The sequence below is a fragment of the Phyllosticta citriasiana genome (genome assembly GCF_038021145.1).
Source record: "Phyllosticta citriasiana strain CBS 120426 chromosome Unknown IWZ02scaffold_1, whole genome shotgun sequence".
Taxonomy (NCBI): Eukaryota; Fungi; Ascomycota; class Dothideomycetes; order Botryosphaeriales; family Phyllostictaceae; genus Phyllosticta; species Phyllosticta citriasiana.
Window position 1 is genome coordinate 2578755 of NW_027117278.1, and position 19058 is coordinate 2597812.

The 19058-nt window shown below is 57.6% G+C and overlaps 5 protein-coding genes across 5 annotated transcripts; 1 reads left to right on the plus strand and 4 right to left on the minus strand.

Annotated features, from left to right (window-relative positions):
• Positions 1-188: 188 nt before the first annotated feature.
• On the minus strand, positions 189-2067 carry IWZ02DRAFT_368930 (uncharacterized protein; the record flags this gene model as incomplete). Its single annotated transcript, XM_066764404.1, has 3 exons — positions 189-896; positions 945-1755; positions 1919-2067. The coding sequence occupies 3 exons, from the start codon at positions 2065-2067 to the stop codon at positions 189-191; spliced, it is 1668 nt and encodes a 555-aa protein (XP_066627468.1).
• Positions 2068-2875: 808 nt separating this feature from the next.
• IWZ02DRAFT_505216 (fungal-specific transcription factor domain-containing protein) lies at positions 2876-5612 on the minus strand (the record flags this gene model as incomplete). Its single annotated transcript, XM_066770373.1, has 5 exons — positions 2876-4098; positions 4155-4406; positions 4457-5240; positions 5288-5392; positions 5455-5612. 5 exons carry the CDS (start codon positions 5610-5612, stop codon positions 3004-3006), a joined length of 2394 nt encoding a protein of 797 aa, XP_066627469.1. The 3' UTR covers positions 2876-3003.
• A 212-nt stretch (positions 5613-5824) lies between these two features.
• Positions 5825-9181, minus strand: IWZ02DRAFT_496141 (uncharacterized protein; the record flags this gene model as incomplete). The annotated part of the gene is made up of 2 exons (XM_066770164.1): positions 5825-7724; positions 8907-9181. 2 exons carry the CDS (start codon positions 9179-9181, stop codon positions 6023-6025), a joined length of 1977 nt encoding a protein of 658 aa, XP_066627470.1. The 3' UTR covers positions 5825-6022.
• Positions 9182-12224: 3043 nt separating this feature from the next.
• Positions 12225-13219, plus strand: IWZ02DRAFT_29838 (uncharacterized protein). Its single transcript, XM_066763889.1, has one exon. It carries the CDS (start codon positions 12359-12361, stop codon positions 13025-13027), a length of 669 nt encoding a protein of 222 aa, XP_066627471.1. The 5' UTR covers positions 12225-12358; the 3' UTR covers positions 13028-13219.
• A 1138-nt stretch (positions 13220-14357) lies between these two features.
• Positions 14358-18165, minus strand: IWZ02DRAFT_29844 (uncharacterized protein). The gene is made up of 2 exons (XM_066763891.1): positions 18014-18165; positions 14358-17882 (listed from the first exon to the last, which is right to left on the minus strand). The coding sequence occupies exons 1-2, from the start codon at positions 18029-18031 to the stop codon at positions 14529-14531; spliced, it is 3372 nt and encodes a 1123-aa protein (XP_066627472.1). The 5' UTR covers positions 18032-18165; the 3' UTR covers positions 14358-14528.
• Positions 18166-19058: the final 893 nt, after the last annotated feature.

The window sequence follows — 19058 nt, forward strand, 5'->3', positions numbered from 1 at the left end:
CGCACTCCGCCTGATGCAACAAGACAAAAAGCACAATGCTCGCTCGTTCGTCTCTCACTACCTCCTATCACCCCATGCTCCAATTAGACACACATGCATGCATGTCCTGTGAAAAGATAATAAGAAGACGACGATGGCAATGCACAGCCCGCCGCGCTCCCACGACACCATCCGTCCGTCCGTCCGTCCTACCCGTCGCCGCCAAAGCTGCTAGCCCTGACACGCCGCGCGCCGGCCTCGGGCCCCTTCTTCCCGCCATTACCCTGCACAACATCAAACGGCTTTCGGCGCCTGACAACCTGATACCCACGATCGAGCTCGACCTCAATGGCACAGCGGACCTTGAGCGAGCCAACGGCAGGCCAAACGCTCCTCTCCCCTTTCAAAATCCAATACTCGACCGAATCGACCGTCGGGTTCTCGAGCAGGCGCACAAAGTCGCGCGCCGTCAGCTCGGGCACGAGCGTCAGGCTAGCCCCCGAGATGTTCTCGTCGAGCAGGAAGCGCCGGATGCCCGCCGGCAGCAGGCCGACCGAGTCGAGCTGGTTGAGCCGGTGCTGGATCTCCATGACGACGAGCCGCAGGATCGGCATGCTGAACCGCCACTTGCCGTCGTGTCGCGGGTTCGGGTGGTGCAGGTCGGAGCGCAGGAAGGGCGCGAGGTACGGCCGTGCTTGGCTCACGATGAAGTGGTTGACGTTGAAGAGCTCCGAGACGCGGTTTAGGGGGCCTTCGCGGTCCGTGTAGGACGTGTGTGTCCATGGTCGGAACGTCACGACTTCTTGCGTCGAGGCCCATGGCACGATGTTGCCGGATTCGTCTTTGCAGAGGAGGTGGGTGGGATGTTCGGGGGATGCGTTGGATGCGTTGGAGGCAATGGCCGCCGACCAAATGAGCTGAGCTCGATTAGCTTAAGGGCTGATGCTTGGTCCGGAAAGACTTACAACATTGGGAGCTGTGAGATAATTCAGGACATTAGGAATGCCCCCGCTGGAGGTTGATACTGTGATATTAAGGACGCGTTTCGTCTTTGCATACGCCTCTTCAAATGTCAAATCGCCCACATTCGCGTGAACGCATCTCTCGAGCGTCCGCAGGTCTAACAAGTAGCCCTCACGAACAAGGCGCGACGCTCGTCTGAGCAGCGTTGCGCCCCACCACGTCCCTTCCTGGAGAAACGGATCCAACAACTCCTGCTTCTCCTCATCCTTGTACGTCTCAGCAAACGCAGAAAGATCGAGACCCTCGCCGGTCAAAAAATCCAAAAGCTCGTCTTCAGTGTGCACGCCGACCAAGGCGGCAATGAGGGCCCCCGTCGCCGTCCCTGCGATGATGCGCGGCAGCAATCCACGGAGATGCAGCGCTTTGACCACACCCAAGTGGCACAGGCCGAAAATGGCACCACCCTGAAGCACCAGCGCAGAGCGGCCAAACGCCTGCCTGGTGTCGTGCAAGACGTCCAGCTTGGCCTGGTTCGTCAGGCCCGAGTCGCGGCCGGGCGACGTCGGGTACGTCGTGACATACTCGATGGCGAGCGCAACCTGAGTGATGTAGTCCTCGATGAGCAGCTTGGTCCCTGCATAGGCGCGGTTGAACAGGCGCGCCGCAGTGATATTGCCCAAATTTCTCACGAGACCCGAGCGCAGGAGGTTCACCAGGCCGAGAATGTCATCCTCCTCGCGGGCCTCGATGATGGCCTGCAGGCGCTCGTAGATGAGGCGGTAGTCGTAGTATCTGCTTGTGGGGTTCTGGCGCCTGCAATTGACCGGGGGTCATGGACATGAGCTTTCTTTTCTCGTCTCGGTTGACTTGTTTCCTCGTTCGGCGATGACATCATTGGGGAGGGGGGGAGGGGTTTGCTCGCATGGTTTGTTTCGGGCCAATACGGAATGGAAGGGGGAGCGAGAGGTTTCCTTACCACAGGTCGTACCCCAGCACCTCGTCGAGCTGGTATGCTGAAGCTTCCCACTCCTCAAATAGACGGGCGTCGGCCAAGGTTTCGAGCAGGGCGTCGCGGGGGGACTTTTGCACCCACCAGGAGTAGAGGCGCTTCACGACATTAGCCATGCGGCGGCCAGGCGGGCAGCTCTCTCGTCAACAGGAGGCGGGACAAAAGGGCGAGGAGGAGCAGCGTCGGCGATAGAAGCAGTAGCAGTAGCAGTAGCAGTAGCAGTAGCAGTAGCAGTAGCAGTAACAGCAAGGGACGCAGACGAAGGACAAAAAGTCAAAAACAAAGACGAAGACGGCGGCGACTCGAGGCGACAAACGATGACTCAGTGCCACGCACCAATTGCCAGAAGAAGGCGACCTCGAGGGAGACGCGCCCAACGGATTTGAGGGCGCGGAGGGAGGCGGTGAGGTGTTTGTTGTAGGTCGACGAGGTTTGTGAAGACATGACTTCTAGCGCATGATGGCCAAGGTTCGGCAGAAGGGCATGCTTGGCCCCGGCATCGGTCGGGGGGGGGGGGGGGGGGGGGGGGAGCGCGTGAGGGTGCTGGGAGTGGGAGTGGGAGTGGGAGTGGGAGTGGGACTGGGACTGGGACTGGGACTGGGATGGCTGAAACCAAATGAAGCTCTCCAGAGCGCGAATGGTGGGGGACGAGAGGTGGAGCAGCAGCAGCAGCCGGACAAGTCCAGTGGGACTTTTCACATGTCATGGACTGAAGCTGAACAGCCGTCGGGTAGTTGGCGCGGGAGGCGGGACATGGAATGCTCCGCTCCGCCTGCCTGCCATTCCCTTCGATTCCGCTGCACCTCGGACGACACCTCATGAGCTTCACCTCACCACTACTGCGGTCATCGATCTGCTACGACCAAACTTGTCCCAATCAATTCTCTCGCATGCAGCCCACTGATTCACTCACAGCATTCAGTTCACACTCAAAAAGATAACCGACGTCACCGTCAGCACCCGACATGTCATTTCGTCACGCGCCCAAAATCCATCCATCCGTGCAGCCAGCCTTCCGCTCTTCCTTACATGACAGCATTCTTCCCTTGCCCTCAAAATAGATCCCTTAGGATTCTCGCCAGCTCCTCATCCTGCCCAAAAGCTCCCCCCGCAATCCCCGCAATCGCCTGCGGCCCGCCTTCGCCTCCACTCGCGCTGATCAGGTATCCGTTCTGCGGCGCAAACCCCGTGCTCGCCGCAAACCCTCCCGCCGCTTCAAACAGACTCGTCAGATCGTTGGCCATGACATTCGGGATCTCGCCCGTCGTCGACATCGTGCCGTTGGGGCCTCCTTGACCGCCTCTGGACACCGGCCCTGCTGCTTCCTGACCGAGACCCTGCTGTTGCCCATTCGTTGCGCTGCTACTGCGATTCTGGTTCCCCAAGAAGAAGCTCTCGTCGACCGGGTGCCCTGCCAATCCGGCCATGGCCACGGCGGCCGACGAGTGCGCGTCCGAAGTGTCAACAGCCGCAGGCTGTCCGGCTGCCGGCTGCCGCTGCTGCTGCGCCGCGGGACGCACGTTGAGGCCTAGCTTGGGCCCTACCTCCTTGAGGATCTTGACCGTGCGCCACAGCCGCTTGCTGATGTACGAGTTGGCCGAGAGGCCGCGCACGAGGTCGACGGCCATGTAAAACTCGTCGCGGCAGCACTCGCTGAAGTGCGCCGGCGCGTGGCACACGGCCATGAACAAAATGGCCAGCGCCGAAATGAGAAAGTAGTTGAACATTACTTGGTGCTTGCGGTACAGGTCCGTCGTCTGGTTCGTGTGCGTCAGGACCACAATCGTGTCTTTGGCAACGTCCACCACCGTCTGCGCTGCCGACATGTCCTCCGTGATCGACGCCGGCGTGTGCAGCACCGGCCGATGGATCAGCATGCGCATTTGATTTGCCCGTAGGTAAAGCAGGATGCGAAATCGATGTTGGCTGCGCGGGACCTGTTTCTGGTCCTGGGCGTTTCCCGACGAAGGATGCACGTACTTGAGCGACGGCGGGATGGCGCGGTGCCACTGCAAGACCTGATAGTCCAAGAAACCTATTTCTTCCTTGCTGATGGCAGTGCTTTCGTGGTTGGCCACGGATTTCCATACCCTGGACCCAATGTGACTGTACGCAATCATGCAGTCCAGGTACGGGGTGGAATCATCCTTGATCATGTCAACGTCAACTACACGGCCTCGTCTAATTAACAAAATCAACTAACCGGCTTGGGCAAATGAGGATCGATATCGGCGTCGTTGAGCGCAAAAGGCAACCCCGTCCCAAATGCCCATCTCCGATCCAACACGTAGACGGACCAGAACAGTCTGAGGACGGCGTTGCGCTCCTTTTCTTCCGAAAACAAGGTTCCGTATGTTTCGCTGCGATGCAGCCCAAGCTCCGAACACAGTCGAGCCGCAACTGTCGAAAATCGTCCAGCTAGGGCTTCGGCATCTCGATGAAAATGGTACATCCCCTGTTTCCAAGTTACTCGCTGACTAGCAACAGGTTGGGAATCACACTTACAGCTACTGCCAGCATCTGTACTGCCTTGACAGTGGCCGACGCCGATAGCGTTCCCTCGACCCGGTTCCGGATGCTCTCATACATGGCGGCTCCGAGTTCGCTGGTCCCGCTGCCCTCCAATATGAGCGCTGTGGACAATACGAGCTTGAGGAGCATGGTCTGATCATCACTAATCGAGTCTGCCCCAGGAAAGCCGACTTCGACCAGTCTCGTCCTATGAGCCGCTTCCATAAACGTATACAAGAGCGTCGCATGTTTGGTAAGTTCTTCAACTTCCAAGACAGGGTACATTGAACCCATCTCCTCATTCCACACATGGCACAATCTGATGGCCTCCTCCTTGTTCATCGCCCACATGGGATCCTTGGTCTTATGAAGTACCGGCGTCCCGACATGCGGACTCGGCGACGGGGCCAGCGGAGGTGGAGGACTGCCCATGGGAGTCGGATCTCCCGTGCCCATTCCATCCTCCGGATGCTCGTCTCCAGCCGTGATGCCCATGGACTGCAGGCTGGACTTTGCGACGCCGAGATTGAACGTGACGCTCGTCGGGCCGTGGAACTGCGGATGCTTCTGCGGTCGTCGCGGCCGGCTGCCAGACATGGCGGGGTCATGTTGTTGTAGCGGCGGCATCGAGCCATTGTACTGTCCAGCCGGAAAGGGGCCGCTTGCGGGGGACATTAGGTTCGCGTCGGCATGGTTCCGGAGGTTATTGAGGTTTTCGTAGAGCTGGTCGACTTGGGCCTGCAGCGAGGCTATGTGGGCGTCCATGCGCTTAAAGTCCCTATCACCGGGGTCAGCCACAGAGGTGGGGGCGCTGGCAAGTCGCACTCAGAGTCTTTGAAGTTGTTGCAGCAATTGGGCGCGTAGAGGCACTCCAACTGCAGGTGGCCGCATCGCTGGCATGGGTTTTGGCCGTTGCATTTGATCTTCCGCCTACGTCCTCATATCAGTCTCCCAGCTCGCCTTTGACAGAATTCTCCCAACCAAGAGCCGACCTTTTGCACTCATTGCACGCGATTGATATGTAGCGGTTGCGCTTTGCTCGCTGGGGAGGCGCGAAGTCTGAGCCGTCAGGGTTCTTGCGCTTGTTGCCGGCACCTCCGTCGGGGGTAGCCCCGTCATTGGGGCTGTTCGAGGCATCCTGGGAAGCCATCATGGTATCGCTGGGGCTCAAAATTGCGCAGCAGGGCCGGCAGGCGCAGTAGTCGCGGCGGGAGCACCGGGCGGCGCGCAGAAAGAATGGGCTGGTGTTGAGGTCGAGCGGCAGCAGATTGGGGATCTGCGTTGGATGCGGAGAACGCTAGCGCCAACCGACGGGAGCCCCACCTCTTTTGGACCTCACCTCTCCTTAATCCACAAAGACAACGTGGGTTTACTAGATCTCGAGACCGAATTCATGAGGGCAGCTCTAGCAAACTTTTTGCATTCGACTGGCATCATCATAATATTTTACTTGTATCTCTACGAATACACAGCCATTCTCATGCAATGTTCCAACTTTCAATCAACTCCACATCACAGCAGTCAGTCTGTCCCTCGCACATCTCTTTCCGCAGCCATTCTCTACGGCCTCCTCCACGGGCCCGTCACTAGTCTCCCTGGACCCACAACCTGCTGCAAGAACAATCCCGTCTGAGCCCAGAGGCCAGCAAGCCACCCATCAGCTTGCCTGGCCCTCCAAAGCCCAAGCAAGAAGACAGCCAAGAGCAAAGCCCTCGCGCCCTTCCACAAAAACAGCTTAATCAGGCCCTTGCGCGTGTGCCTGACATCCCAATCCGAATACTTGGGAAACATGCAGCGCAGCGTAAACCACATCTGCGTATACGGATACATGGTCGAGTTCCACCTCGTCTCATGGTCAAAATAGTACGACGAGCAGCCGCCACTCATCCAGACGGTATTCTTCAAGCTGGCCTGGATGTCGCGCGTGTACTCCATCTCGGCGCGCTTCTTGACCTCGACCGTCTCGACATCGCCGCACAGAATGGGCTTGACGAACTTGAGCGCATGACCCACCATGTTCTCGGTCGCGAGGATGGCCGATGTGTGTCCCGATGCCGTGTTGGGCCCGAAGATGAGGAAGAAGTTGGGGAACCCGTCCATGGCTGTGCCGAGATAGGCCTGCGGGCCGCCGCGCGCGTCCATCTCTTTGACCAGGTCGGTGCCGTTGCGGCCTGTCACTTGAAGGGGATGTAGCCAGCGCGTGGCTTCGAAGCCGTTGGCCAGGATGATGACGTCGGCGGGGATGGCCCGTTGCTCTGTTGGCGCCGTGGACTTGGTGTTGCTCATCGGGGGATACGTGCGTCCCGGGCCTATTGTGACGGTCTTCTCCTCGACGCTCGTAAGCGGCTGCGTCGTCAATTCCATGCGCTCGTCTTGCAAGCTGGGAAACCAGTGGACATCGTAGATGCGACGCTTGCACCCTATTCCGTAGTCGGGCGTAAGCATGTCGTGGTATTTCTCTGGGACCGTCCTCTTCATGTGTTTTAAAAGGTGCGCCTCGACCTTTGCCCGCTCCTTTTGATTCCACTCGCCGTTCCGAAATAGACGCAGGCTCCACTCCAAAGCTGCTGCCATCAAAGTGCGGAGGGCCCTTTGAAAACCTGGCACATGTGCAAAGAGCCATGGCTCCCACTTGTCCCAAGTCGACTCTTTTCCCCCAGAAGACGCTCGCTTGACCACCCATGGTGGTGAACGCATGATCTGCGTTACCCGCTTTGCTCCCAAGCTCTTTGTCAGCAGGGGCACGAATTGAGCAGCGCTGCAACCCGTTCCTACGACGACCACGTCCTTGTCCTTCAAGTCGACGTCATAGTTCCACCTAGCGGAATGGAAAATCGACCCCTGGAACCTTTTCTCGCCAGGAATCTGATCTGGCCATCCTCTCGGTTCGACAAGCCCGCCAACGCAACTCAGCACCACCTTGGCACGAACCACTTCTCGGCCACAAAACACGGCAGTTTCTCCTTTCTCCTCAATGACCTTGCGCCTATCCTTGACGCTCAAGTCTCCCATGCCCTGCACCAAGTGGCGCAGTTCCAGCTCCCAGACCCGTTCATCCTCGAGCCACACGCAGCTCACGACGTCAGTGTTGAGCTGAATCTTGTCCACGATGCGGTACCGGCTGCACACGCGGTTCAGGTAGTCGAAGATTTCGGAGCCAGGGGGGCAACTGCTTGACCAGTAGGGGTTTTGCGCGAATGAGAATGAGTAGAAGAGTGCTGGGATGTCGCAGGCTACGCCGGGGTAGCGGTTGATCCACCATCTGCATGTTCAAAACTTGTGAGCATACGCCTCTTCAGCCTCAGAGACCAAGCGATTCAGTGCAGGTGCAGGAGACGGAAAAAGAAGCCCATGAATAAAAAGCAGTAGTGATTGGCGTCAGGGTGGGTTGTTTGTTTTCGAAATACAGTGAACGCCTGCAGGTGTCCAGTATGTGTCAATTGGACGCGGTCCCGGATGAGACCAATTTTCTTCTGCTTCAGTTGTCTCGGCCTGGATACTAGGAGATGAAAAGCTCCATTCCTAAGGCAAAGATGCTTTGCACATTCGTCTTCTCTTTACTTCCCTGTTCTTTCGAGTCTCCCTTTCCCGTCTCCGGCCGTAAGTTCAGAGCTACCACTGTAGGTACCAAGTAAACATCATCTCATTTTTGATCCAACCTCTGTCGAGCTCTACTTGTCTTTTCCAGCTCAGCAAAACCCGTCCAACCACGCACGCCCACGTAGGCAACGCCTTCAGCGCGTCTCTCCGTGTCCTCGCGTGCACGCATCGGCAGTCTGTTTGCTTCCACTCATGCAGAGCGGGCGGGCAAGCTGGGCGTGATGTTCATGCCCAGCGTTCTGCTTGACGCCAAAGAAAGCCCAAGCGGCAAGGTTCATGACGCAACAACCCGCGCAGAAGCAACGACGCATCGCCATGGTTGGAGAGAAGCTGGGTACTTGCTGGCAGAAAACGACCGCCGCTCTTTCCGCCGGAAAGAGACTGGCCAGTCATGTTGCTACACGAGGAGATGGCGAGACTTTGGACAGCTGAAAGGGCGGGAAGCCAAATGCACAACAAGCCTCTTTGAAGCGAGCAGCTGATCGTAGACGTATGCAGCTCAATGCCCTGGCAGCCGGCCGGAAAGTAGCGCATCCTGGGTCGCGCGGAAGGTAACTTGAGAGGCGTCGATGTTGACGTCCTGGAGGGACCAGAGCCGCGCCGCGGCAACTCAGTTTGGGCTGCTACCCCTCCCCCGCGCGGCAGAAAAACAAAAACAAAAGCCGACCAGGAACCTGAAAACAAAGGCAAAAAGGAAAGGGTCCGAGTTGACGCCACGGGACCACGATCGGATTCAGACGGAACGGTGAATGGGCAAGACATTCAGACAAAACAAAAAGAGCGTTGACGTGTAAGGGGGACACAAGGGTTGGGATGGAAAAGAAAAGAGAAAGTGATCACTCACGTTCCTCCTACGCTAGCCTGTCTTTCAAAGACGCGGAACTGGTCGAAGCCTCCAACCTGCTCTTTCAATTGACAAGCGGCCGCGATGCCGGACTCACCAGCGCCGATGATGGCAACGGGTATGAAGGTGTAAGAGTTTTGTCGCGAGCTTGCCGATTTGGTTGCCCAGTCTTCGCTGGTTCTGTACGAAGCGCGCGACTGATAGTCTTCGACGCGGTAGATCGAGCTTGGCGGACCCTTGAGAGCAGGGTCTGTGGCTGAAGGTGTGAATAACATGGTTTTGGGAGCCGGCAAGGTCTTGATAAGTGTGACGGGGCGTCGTGGCGTTCCTTTTTGAAAAAGAACAGTAGATGTGGTTGAATTTTGGGTGCGCTCTATTTCAACACGTCACCTAGTCGAAAGGATGGTGTGGAAAGTGCACGACGTGAAGCTAGTGGCAGTTTCGCGCTATGCAGCCGTGCGCGACAAGCGTTTGACAAGCAAAGTCGATGGCGGGAGAAGTGCGCGAGCTTGCCGTGAGAGAAGTGGTGGAGATTCTTCTATAATCACGAAATGCAAATCAACGAGACAAAAGAATGAGTTCGGGGCTGGTAGTGCTAGCTAAGGCCGTAAGGCGCGATGAGGTGAGGTCAGAGGATTGTGTGGGACCGAGCCGGGATCACGTGGGGAAGACGGAATTGACCAATGGAGGAGGTGCAGCAGTTCAACGTCAATTGATTAGTAGTGAGGAGAGGCTAGTAAATTTTTTTTGGTAACAGCTCTCGAGGTGCAAGACGCATAGCATAGGTTGTAGCACTCGATAAATCCAGCCAGAAAAAAAAGTGCTAAAATATTGAAAGAGTCTTGCTGGATTTATGACAGTCATTCGGCTCGCGACAAGAACAGGTGCTTTGTAAAGTAAACAGCCCAGAAATGCACAGCTCTCGATCTTTGAATCTTGGACCAAGTATGAAAAAAGAAAGCCCACAGGTGCCGTGTCACAGTAATTGTGCTGGTGTGGTGGTGTCTGAATTTGGTCAGTGCAAACATGTGGCTGGAAGCTCGCTTGTCAGCCATATGGAAAAAACCGTGTTCAGGTTGCAGAGGCTTTTCTTTTCTTTTGTCATTCGGACTTTAAAACTCGCATCTGCACATTGACGGTTGAGAAGGAGGGACAAAAGGCAACCCCGTGTCACGATGTGCCCAAGGCCGACGACCAACCACCTCGCGCAACTCAGCATTTGCCCAATGCAGCACACTGCTCGGATGAGCGCTCCGAATCTGGCGCGGCATACATAGGCAGTGCAACGCCAGTCGCACTCTGGCCGCTTGAATTAAATGAGGTCTCACCGTCAGTCCACTCACGGCCAGCTTCCGTCGTTGCCTTGGGTCTCCCCCTTTTCTCTCGTGCTGCAGGTCATGTCATGACGACGAGGTATGCTATTGCCCGTTCCACAGCCCGTTTAATTTATCTCGCAGCGCAGCCATCGGCTTCACGAGCGCCCCCACGTCGCCATCGATCCAATGGGCAAGACGAGGACGGAGGGCAATGGTCCGCAGGATTGAGAGCCATGTCGACCATCAAAAGCCGGGCGAATAGGACGACAGTGTGCGGTCCGATACGTATCTGTGGCGCAGCAAGTCCCCAACTCTCTCGTGCAGCTCAGCTCTGCAAGCAACATAGATGCTCATCGCGGGGTTTCAGCGCCTGTTAAACGTGCGAATGAGGGTTGGACCGGAACCACACGCAATCCCTTCGCATCCGACCCCTTTTGCGAGATGGGCAGTCCATGTGCATACAGTAGCCGCGCCCTTTTCTCTGCCTTCAAATTGGCACCGGCAAACGCCAGCTCCCGCAGGCGGCATCAAAATGTTTCAAGCATCCAGCTATGCCCATGACGTCAAAGTTTCTTGTTGACGATGAAACACAAGACGGCTGCTCTCGCGAGGTCATCCGCCACACTCTCCCACCACACCTCGTCTCGCAAGCTTCCCGTCGACGCTGAGGATCGCATACCTCATCTATTTCGCCACGGCCTACCTGCCAGTCCAATCTAAAGAGAAGCGTGCTGGGTAGGAGAAGTGAACTGGTGACAGCCGCATTGTGCATCGACTCGCCCACGCACCCGGCCCGGGGGCGAAACAAGCAGCACGACTCGACTCGATGCACGACAACAACGGCTACTCTGCGACAAAATAACATGAAACAGCAGCAGCCCAGGCCGCCACAGGGACCAAACTACGCAACCTACTTCTATTCCACACCCTTCTTTCCCTTCCCTTCCCTTCCTGGATCCCTACACACACACACACACACAACCATGACCGAACCCAGACCCAAACCCAGACCCAAACCAAACAACCCCGGGACCCTGAGGACCACGGACCCTGACGTTCCGGCCGCGCGGTACCGTATGTACCGCACGGGACAAGCCAGAGTACTGTGGACGCACGAAACCAAACCACGCCATGCCCCCCAAACATGAGGCGATCAAACCGCTCAGTCCGCTGCGCCTTGTTTTTCTCCCTTCCCTTCCCTTCCATCATCTGCCCGTCGTGTAACACATGCCCGACCAACCGGCCGGCCCATCGCAAAGGCAGACAGATCGGCATCGGTCGCCCTTCTCCATCTGGTCTGTTTTGCCGACGCCGATGAGAGTCAACGCTCCCTGCTGCTGCGTCTTCTACTCCTTGCCTTCACGGCACGTACGTATGCATGTATGTATTAATGGTGTGTAGGCGTTGGCCTGAGGCGGGATGGGATAGGATGGGATGGGATGGGATGCCGGCGGCCAGCATCGATGCCTGCTTGCTTGCTATGTACCAGACAGCACCCATCTCAGCTTGTCTCACGCACGCACGCACGCACGCACGCGCGTGGCCTGCCTGACGACGGCACCCATCGAGATTCAGGCAAGCTAGATGGATGGACTGACGGACGGACGGACGGGCAGCCGAGCTGCGAGATCTAGCTGGTATTTGGGTAAGGCGAGCGAGCGACAATGCAAGGCAGGGCAAGGCAGGACATGGTAGACGGGACAGGACGTACAGGTACAGTACAGTACAGTACAGTACAGCAAGCACCTATGTACAAAAAAGACCACAACACAAAGAAAACCTTATGCAAAGCACACAAACATACATAAGAACGAACGAACATTCCCCGGAAGACGGTCGACGGACGGCGAGCAGACGGCATGTACATACACACGCATCTGCGCCATCACGCCAACACGGCCGCAGCTATCCTGCCGCCCCGTTGCTGACTGGCTGGCTGGCTGCGGGCTATGAATAGTGCCTTTTTGAATGTACGTCGCTCGGCTGGAAAGACAGACGCAGAGGCAACGGCTGCGCGCATACACCTCGCTGCTTGCTCCCTTCCGCCTTCGCGCTTACACCTGGTGAACGAGCGGGCAGACGCGTAAGCGGCGCCGGGCTGGGGGCTGAAGGGGAGAGACTGACTGGCAGCGAGATATGTACAGTATATCCATGTGCAGTGACGGTGCTGATGAGGTCACGATGCGTACTGTGTATGTATGCATTGTACATGTCGACATTCAGTGCGTACCCACCGAGCCGGGCACCGCTCCATCGCAGCAGCAATCCATCCACCCAATCTATCCGGCGCACAAAGCGGGCCGGCCTCGCTCACTCCAGTCGTCCGTCCGTCCATCCATCAGTCTGTCTGTCTGTCTGTCTGTCTGTCTGTCTGGGTGTGAACGGGATGGATGGATGGATGGTCGCCGCACCGGCACCGGCACCGGCATCGGCATTGTGTGTACATGCGCGTACACGGACGGCAAGGCAAGGCAAGGCGGTGCGAGGCAAGGCGGCTACCCATCCCTACATACAGACAGAAATACAGTATCGAAATACAGAGACACGATGGAAGAGCGGTGCGCGCGGCCTTCCTTCCTTTACTGCTGCTGTTGTTCGTATATATGTATGTATGTATGTATGTCTGTGATGGACGGGACTCACAAGGGTCCTGTCCACGCGGCAACGGGACGGGCTGGCGGGCCCCGGGGAATAAAGGACGCAAAGAAAGAGACGGAAAAGATGGAAAAGATGCGCGCGGGCGCGGGTTGGGATTGGGGTTACATGGCGGGAGGGAGGCAGCAGGCGAGAGCGAGACATACGTAGACGTAAACTCAGTACTTACAAAGTAGACGAGGAGGAATAGGAACAGAGAGGATGAGAATCACATTGTTGATTAACGCGTGAGCGTAATGAGGGCAAGCGAAGTGCTCACTCGCTCGCTCGCTCTATGGAGAGCTAGCTCTAGAGTAATGTTTAGTGAGGCAGGTAGGTGCCTGTATGCTTTGCTTTGGTGTGATATTTCCCTATTCCTTCCAGCTTAGTTGCAACCAAGCGCGCTTGCTCGCTGCCTGCTTTCCGTGTCCTATTCATTCATTCATTGTCGCATGCCCATTCATACGTCCATAACTTCACTGTCCAGTGCACTCCATCCCAGTCCCAGTCCCCAAACGCGGCGGACTCACAAAGACCAGCGCCACGGTGCCTGCGATGCCTGCCTTTCCGCCTGCCAGCCAAACCCTGCTTGCTGCTCTGCACGAGTATCCCGGAGAGAACGACCGCGCGCTCGCACGACCAAACAAGTCAGCGCAACCAGCGCAGCGCAGTAGCCATGAGAGAAAAGGAAAAACAAAAGGGTACTTCCAGCCGCACAACGACCAGGGTGAGCCCGGGCCAAAGCGAAGCCCCAACGCCCAGCCAGCCAGGGCGACCGGGGGGGATAAGGTGGGTGGCTAGGAGCTTAACCGGGGTATGGGTGGGTGGGTGCGTGTGAGAGGCTGAGACGTCCCATGTCCAACCCTTGCTTGCTTGCAGCGAGCAGCAGCGCATCCGTCTTCATGGATGGAGCGGCCCACCAACTTCGAGAACAGCAGCAGATCTCGGCGATCCATGTCGCAGGATACGCAGGAGGGATTGAGTGCGATGATGGGGGTTGATGCGACGGATGGATCAGTGTTTGCCTGGATGTTTATACCGTGCAAGGGAGTAAGTCAGTCAGTCGACCTTGTCCTCCGGGGGAAGCTGTCGCTGACTCTTCATCCCCATATCTACAAAACATGGATGAAAAAGCCCAGGGACGTTTGTAATTGAGAGGATCAGAAGGGACTTGTGGATTGTGTGTTTGAGTGTGTATTGGGAAAAGGAACAGCAACCGACGCATGCCCATGCTTTTTTGGAAAAGGGGAATAAAAGAAGGAAAAAGGAAAAAACCTAAGATGATACATTGGCTGAGGCTCTGACCGGCCGGCCTTTCCCGACTCCGCATGGCCAGATGATGCTGCAAAACAAGACGAGGCAAAAAAAAAAAAAAAAAAAGGAAAAAGAAAAAAGGAGGAAAAAATCCATGCGGTTTGCTGCAAGAATCAACTGAGGACTCGCTCAAATGCTTAAAAGCGCTCGATCCGAGGAACACCAATGGTCGCAACAAGTACAAGTCCTTCAATTCAATCAGGCGAGGCCGCGCAAAAGCGGTCGCCTCAAAAATTCATCCCTCATGTGATGCGGTTGCGTAAAAGCGTTCCAAGGTCTTTCAAAAAAGACAACGCACGTCGCCCATAACGGTCAAAAATCATCAAGTCTTCGTAAGGCGTCAAGGACTGCAGCCACTTCAAACGACTGTCAAGGACCTCAACTGCTGTGCAACCACTTCAGCATCTTTCGGCGCCTGAAATGCATCAGCGGCAAGATTGATACGGGATCGCGGTTGAGTGCAACGTGACGATGACGACTCTCCCGGCACCTCGGTGCAAAACAACTGACTGAAAGAAGCTTCGTCCTCATCTCCTCGTGGGGTTTGGACAGGGCTAGAGTAGAGTCGCTCGGTTTCACGCAAAGCTTCCTTGACTTTGCGCATGAGTCCATTCACATACGGTACAATGTGTTTCAGGGTAGCCGTATCGAAAGGAACCTTTTTGCCGGGTGACATTGATTGCACAGGTGCGGTGGTGGTTCTTCGCTGCTGCAAGGCTTCAATGACGGACCGAGCAACGGCCTCGGAGTTTTTCCTTGGGCGACCGTTCGGCGTGGCATGGGGGGTTTCGTGGGGTATCCTTCGGCTAGGAGATGGACTGCTGAAAATGTCTTCGTTGGTGCTTGACGGAAGAATGGATCTTCTGCGATGGGCGCCCACTGAGATGGCGGCCGACGAGGACGCGCCGCTGCCAATGCTGTCGCGGTGGTGGAGATTGGGACGACCGCGTGCGCGGTTTGATGCGGGAGTCAAGGTGGGGCCTTCTTCGAATGCTTCGGCGTCGAAACCAGGCGACGAGGGTGGCGAGAGGCTCGGGATGAGAGGCGGTTCATCAACTTCCTGGTCTGCCAAGTCAATCATAGCATCCACCTCTTGCCACATCTCTGTCAAAGGACCTTCCAAAATGTTCAAGGTTGTCGCGCGACCACGAAGCTCCTTGAGCTCTCCAATGAGAGCGAACCACTCCCGAAGAAGTCCAATGTTGGCCCGCATTGTTGGTTGCTGTTCCCTGATGCGACTGGGAACGTCGAGGATGGTTTTTGCAGCTTCCACCACCCCACCAGAAGTGCCCTCAGCTTCTTCTTCTTCTTCTTCTTCCCCGCGTTCGCCAAAGTCAAAGTCATCATTCCAATCTTCCGTGGCACCCTTCCTTCCCAGGTCCCAGGTACAGAACTTGTTGGTGGTCATGGGGTCCCGCTTGCCGGCGATGTCTGGGACTACCGGTACGCTCTGGCTACGAGCGTGGAGTCCGCTGGGTGCCCGGCGGCCGACGGGCCGGCCTCCTCTGTTTTGCGAGTCTTTTTTGCCGTGGACAGTTGAAGGCCTTGGAGGAGTGCGGTTTCCTTGGGCACGCTCGGGGCCCGGCTCGGACCAATCGAAAATGCTGCTCTTGGTGTCTCTGTCGTGAGTGTCGGTGCTGGCCCGCGGGGCAGGATTCGGCCCAGCAGCAATGAGGATGGGATTGCTTCGTTTCAGCGAGAGGGGAGTGGCCAGTCCCATTTGTGGAATACTGTCGTCTGGGTCATCCCACATGCTACTGTCGTTGTCATCGATGGACCATAGACTGTCTTCGTCGCCGTCGTCCCAGGCGAAGGAGGGCAAGCGAAGAGGTTGCGGGGGAGATGGTGTCGGCACGTGAGAAGCAAAGCCAGAGATGGTGTTGGACCTGGGAATTGAAGTGGTGGATGCCCGGAAACCTTTGTCGCTGGATCGGGCGCGGACAGGAGTGGCTTGACTCTCCTCCTCTTCGCTAATGTCCGGGTTGATGAGCTGAGGGAAGACACCCTTGGGCAGTAGGTCGCGCAAGGGCGAGACCTTGGACTTGATGGAGCGGGGCGATTCGTCGAAAATGGTTTCAATACCAGGTGCAGGAGCGCCGGACGATGCGCGGGTACCTCTGGTGCGCATGGAGTCAAAGACGGTGTCGCTCTGAAAGTCAAATTCCGAGTCGTCGCTGAAGGCCAGGCGGTCGTCGGAGCCAACCAGGGTCGAGGCGTGTTCCGAGGCGGCAATCGAGTGACGCGAGGGGCGGAAGGGTATCACTGGAGACGACGGGCTCTGTGGAGGAATGGGAGGGAGGCGGTTGGGCGGGATGCTATTGGACGCATTGCTCACAGAGCGCGAGTCGCGGCGGAGCGAGTGCGGGCGGGTCGAGTCGAAGCTGGCATTGGGGCGCGGTCGGGCGGTGAGCAGGTCGGTGGAGGACATGGTGTTGGCCGGGTCCGGGGAGGGTGTGGCTGAGGGCGTGGGCGTGGGCGAGGGCGTGGGCGCATGGTGATTAGCGCGGGTCAAGCGCCCTACTACGCGCACGACGCGGCGGCGTGATGTCTGGCTGCTGGTGATGGTGCTGGTGCTGCTGTGGTGAGGGTGGTGGATGGGCTGTTGGTGCTGGTGCTGGTGCTGGTGCTGGTGCTGGTGCTGGTGCTGGTGCTGCTGCTGCGGAACGGATTTGGAGAGAAGGCGGCTTGGTCGATCAGGGCCTTGGCCTGTTTCGGAGGCTGCAAGAGCCTCTGCGGGGGTTTCAGAGGCCGTCGTGGGGATGAGTGGCGTTGCTCCCTCGCCCGCTGCCACTAAGCTGCGGGCATCATCGCTGTCGCCCGCCTGACTTGTCACATCGTCCATTTCCAAACTCGGTGCCGCAACCGCATTGGCCAGCACCAGCGTCGGCGCCTGCGAACCTGAAGGTGTGCTGCTACTGGGTCCCACGATGCGTGTAATTACGCGCGCCTGTTTCTTGCCCACCGTGGTCGCCCGTCCCGAAAAGTACTGCTTCCACCGCTCCGGCTGCTGGTCGGCGTACACGTCGGTTCGGATGCGTTGCTGGCCCCACGTCTGCGACCGTTGATGGCTGGTTGCCGGCCGCCGCAGCGTTGTTTTGGACGACTTTGTTGTTGTTGTGTTGTTTCCAATGGCGCGATCAAGGCCGCCTGGCTGCCGGACCGATGTTGATCGCTTGACGAGCTTGTTTGGCGGGAGCGGCGCGGGTGATGTGCTGCCGATGATTGGGGCTGTCGATCCGTCGTGGGAAAAGGCCACAGACCCGTTCGAGTAAGACGGCGTCGGCGAGTCGGTGCGAGTCGACGAAGGTGCCAGAGAGACCAGCGACAGCCGTTTGACCCACGAAGGCCGCAACCTCATGCTGTCCCGCGCCCCCATGTTGCTCGACGCCTCCTCGACCATGGTGACGGTCCCAGCGCCTCCATCCATGTCGACGCCTGACCGTGGCCTTGGGCGATCAACTGGCTGCCTTTTAGAATTCCGCAGCGGTCCTCGTTCAATGCTCGGCCGCGTCTCTGGCAATGATTCTACTTGGACAGAAGGAAGAGATCCGGCGACCGAATATGGTCTCGGGGGAAGAGGCGCGTCAACACCGCGCTCAAAGGTCGCAGAGAGCCTGCGCCGGGCAAAAGGAGCAGTTTTTTGGGGCTTTTCAGGCCGGCTGATGGCCAATCCGGCAGTCGAGACGCCAACAATGGTGGCAGAAGCGCACAGCTGTGTATTGCAAAGGTCAGCCATTTGGCTTGCGGGGGGGGGGGGGGGGGGGGGGGGGGGTTTGTGTGCCTAAGGCAAAACAAACACACGGCACAGGGCAGGTCAAAGCAAGTGGGATGGGGGAGATTTACCGTGGGTACTGTTTTCATGCTTCCGTATTACAACGGCGCCTCCAACTGCAAGGTACAAGATGAAAGGGAGAAGGAGAAAAAGGGCGTGGTCATTCTGGCATGGCGGTCCGGCGAGGGCGAGGACGAGGGCGAGGCAGCATGGGAGCTGGAGCTGGAGCTGGAGCTGGAGCTGGAGCTGGGACGCTGGGGGAGGGAGAGGGCGGGAGGAAGAGGTACGGAAGGAAGGCAAGTGATGGAGGAGCAAGTGTCATACGAAATGACAAGTGATGAAGTGGCCCAGGAGGGCCTAAGGTAACGGGCTAGGTACAGAGCACCTAGTGCTCGGGGGACTGATAGAGTGGGAACGGCGCACCAGGATCGGCGGGCGGTCTATTGTATGGGTAGGGGGGGAGGGGGGTCCCTCGTTGGCGAGCGGGCTTTGAAGGTTAATGTTTGGAGGAATGCTTGCAGCCCGCCGCCCAGGGCCGCGCCGCCGTCGACGTCGACCAGACCAGCGCAGTTACACGCACGCACGCACTCACGCACACACACACACACACACTGAGGCAGTCGGTCCCTGGCAGCGTGCAGTGCATCTTGTCCATCCGATCCTCGCCCTCGCAGCCAGAGAGCGAGAGCGTCGACAACCTAAACAGACCCGACAGCTGCTGCGGGCCAGCCGTTGACCAAGAGGCATGCACCCGACCTTCTGCCGCCTTCGCCCTGCCAATCCAATGGCTGCGGAATTCATGATGCATGCATGCATGCATGCATGCATGCGGCTGGGCTGCGTTGGACGGCTGGCTGGCGGGTACAACAAAAACACGCTGCCTATTCGGTCCCCAGGCTTGGTGCGGTGCGACCAGCGCCTTTACAGTACAGTACAGTACAGCAGCACAGTACAGTGCATGCATGCATGTACATGTACACAACAATCAGAAGCGGCCTGCTTGATTCTGTTTCTGTTTCTGTTTCTGCCTCTGTCTTCCTTGCTTCGCGGCAAACGAGCGGCCCACGACACACCTCACACGGCTCGATCGAGGTTGCCCCTCTCTCGTCCAGAACC

Bases quoted from the DNA above. Each gene is read 5' to 3' on its own strand.
- IWZ02DRAFT_29838 (XM_066763889.1), top strand. From the start codon at position 12,359: ATGTACAGTATATCCATGTGCAGTGACGGTGCTGATGAGGTCACGATG.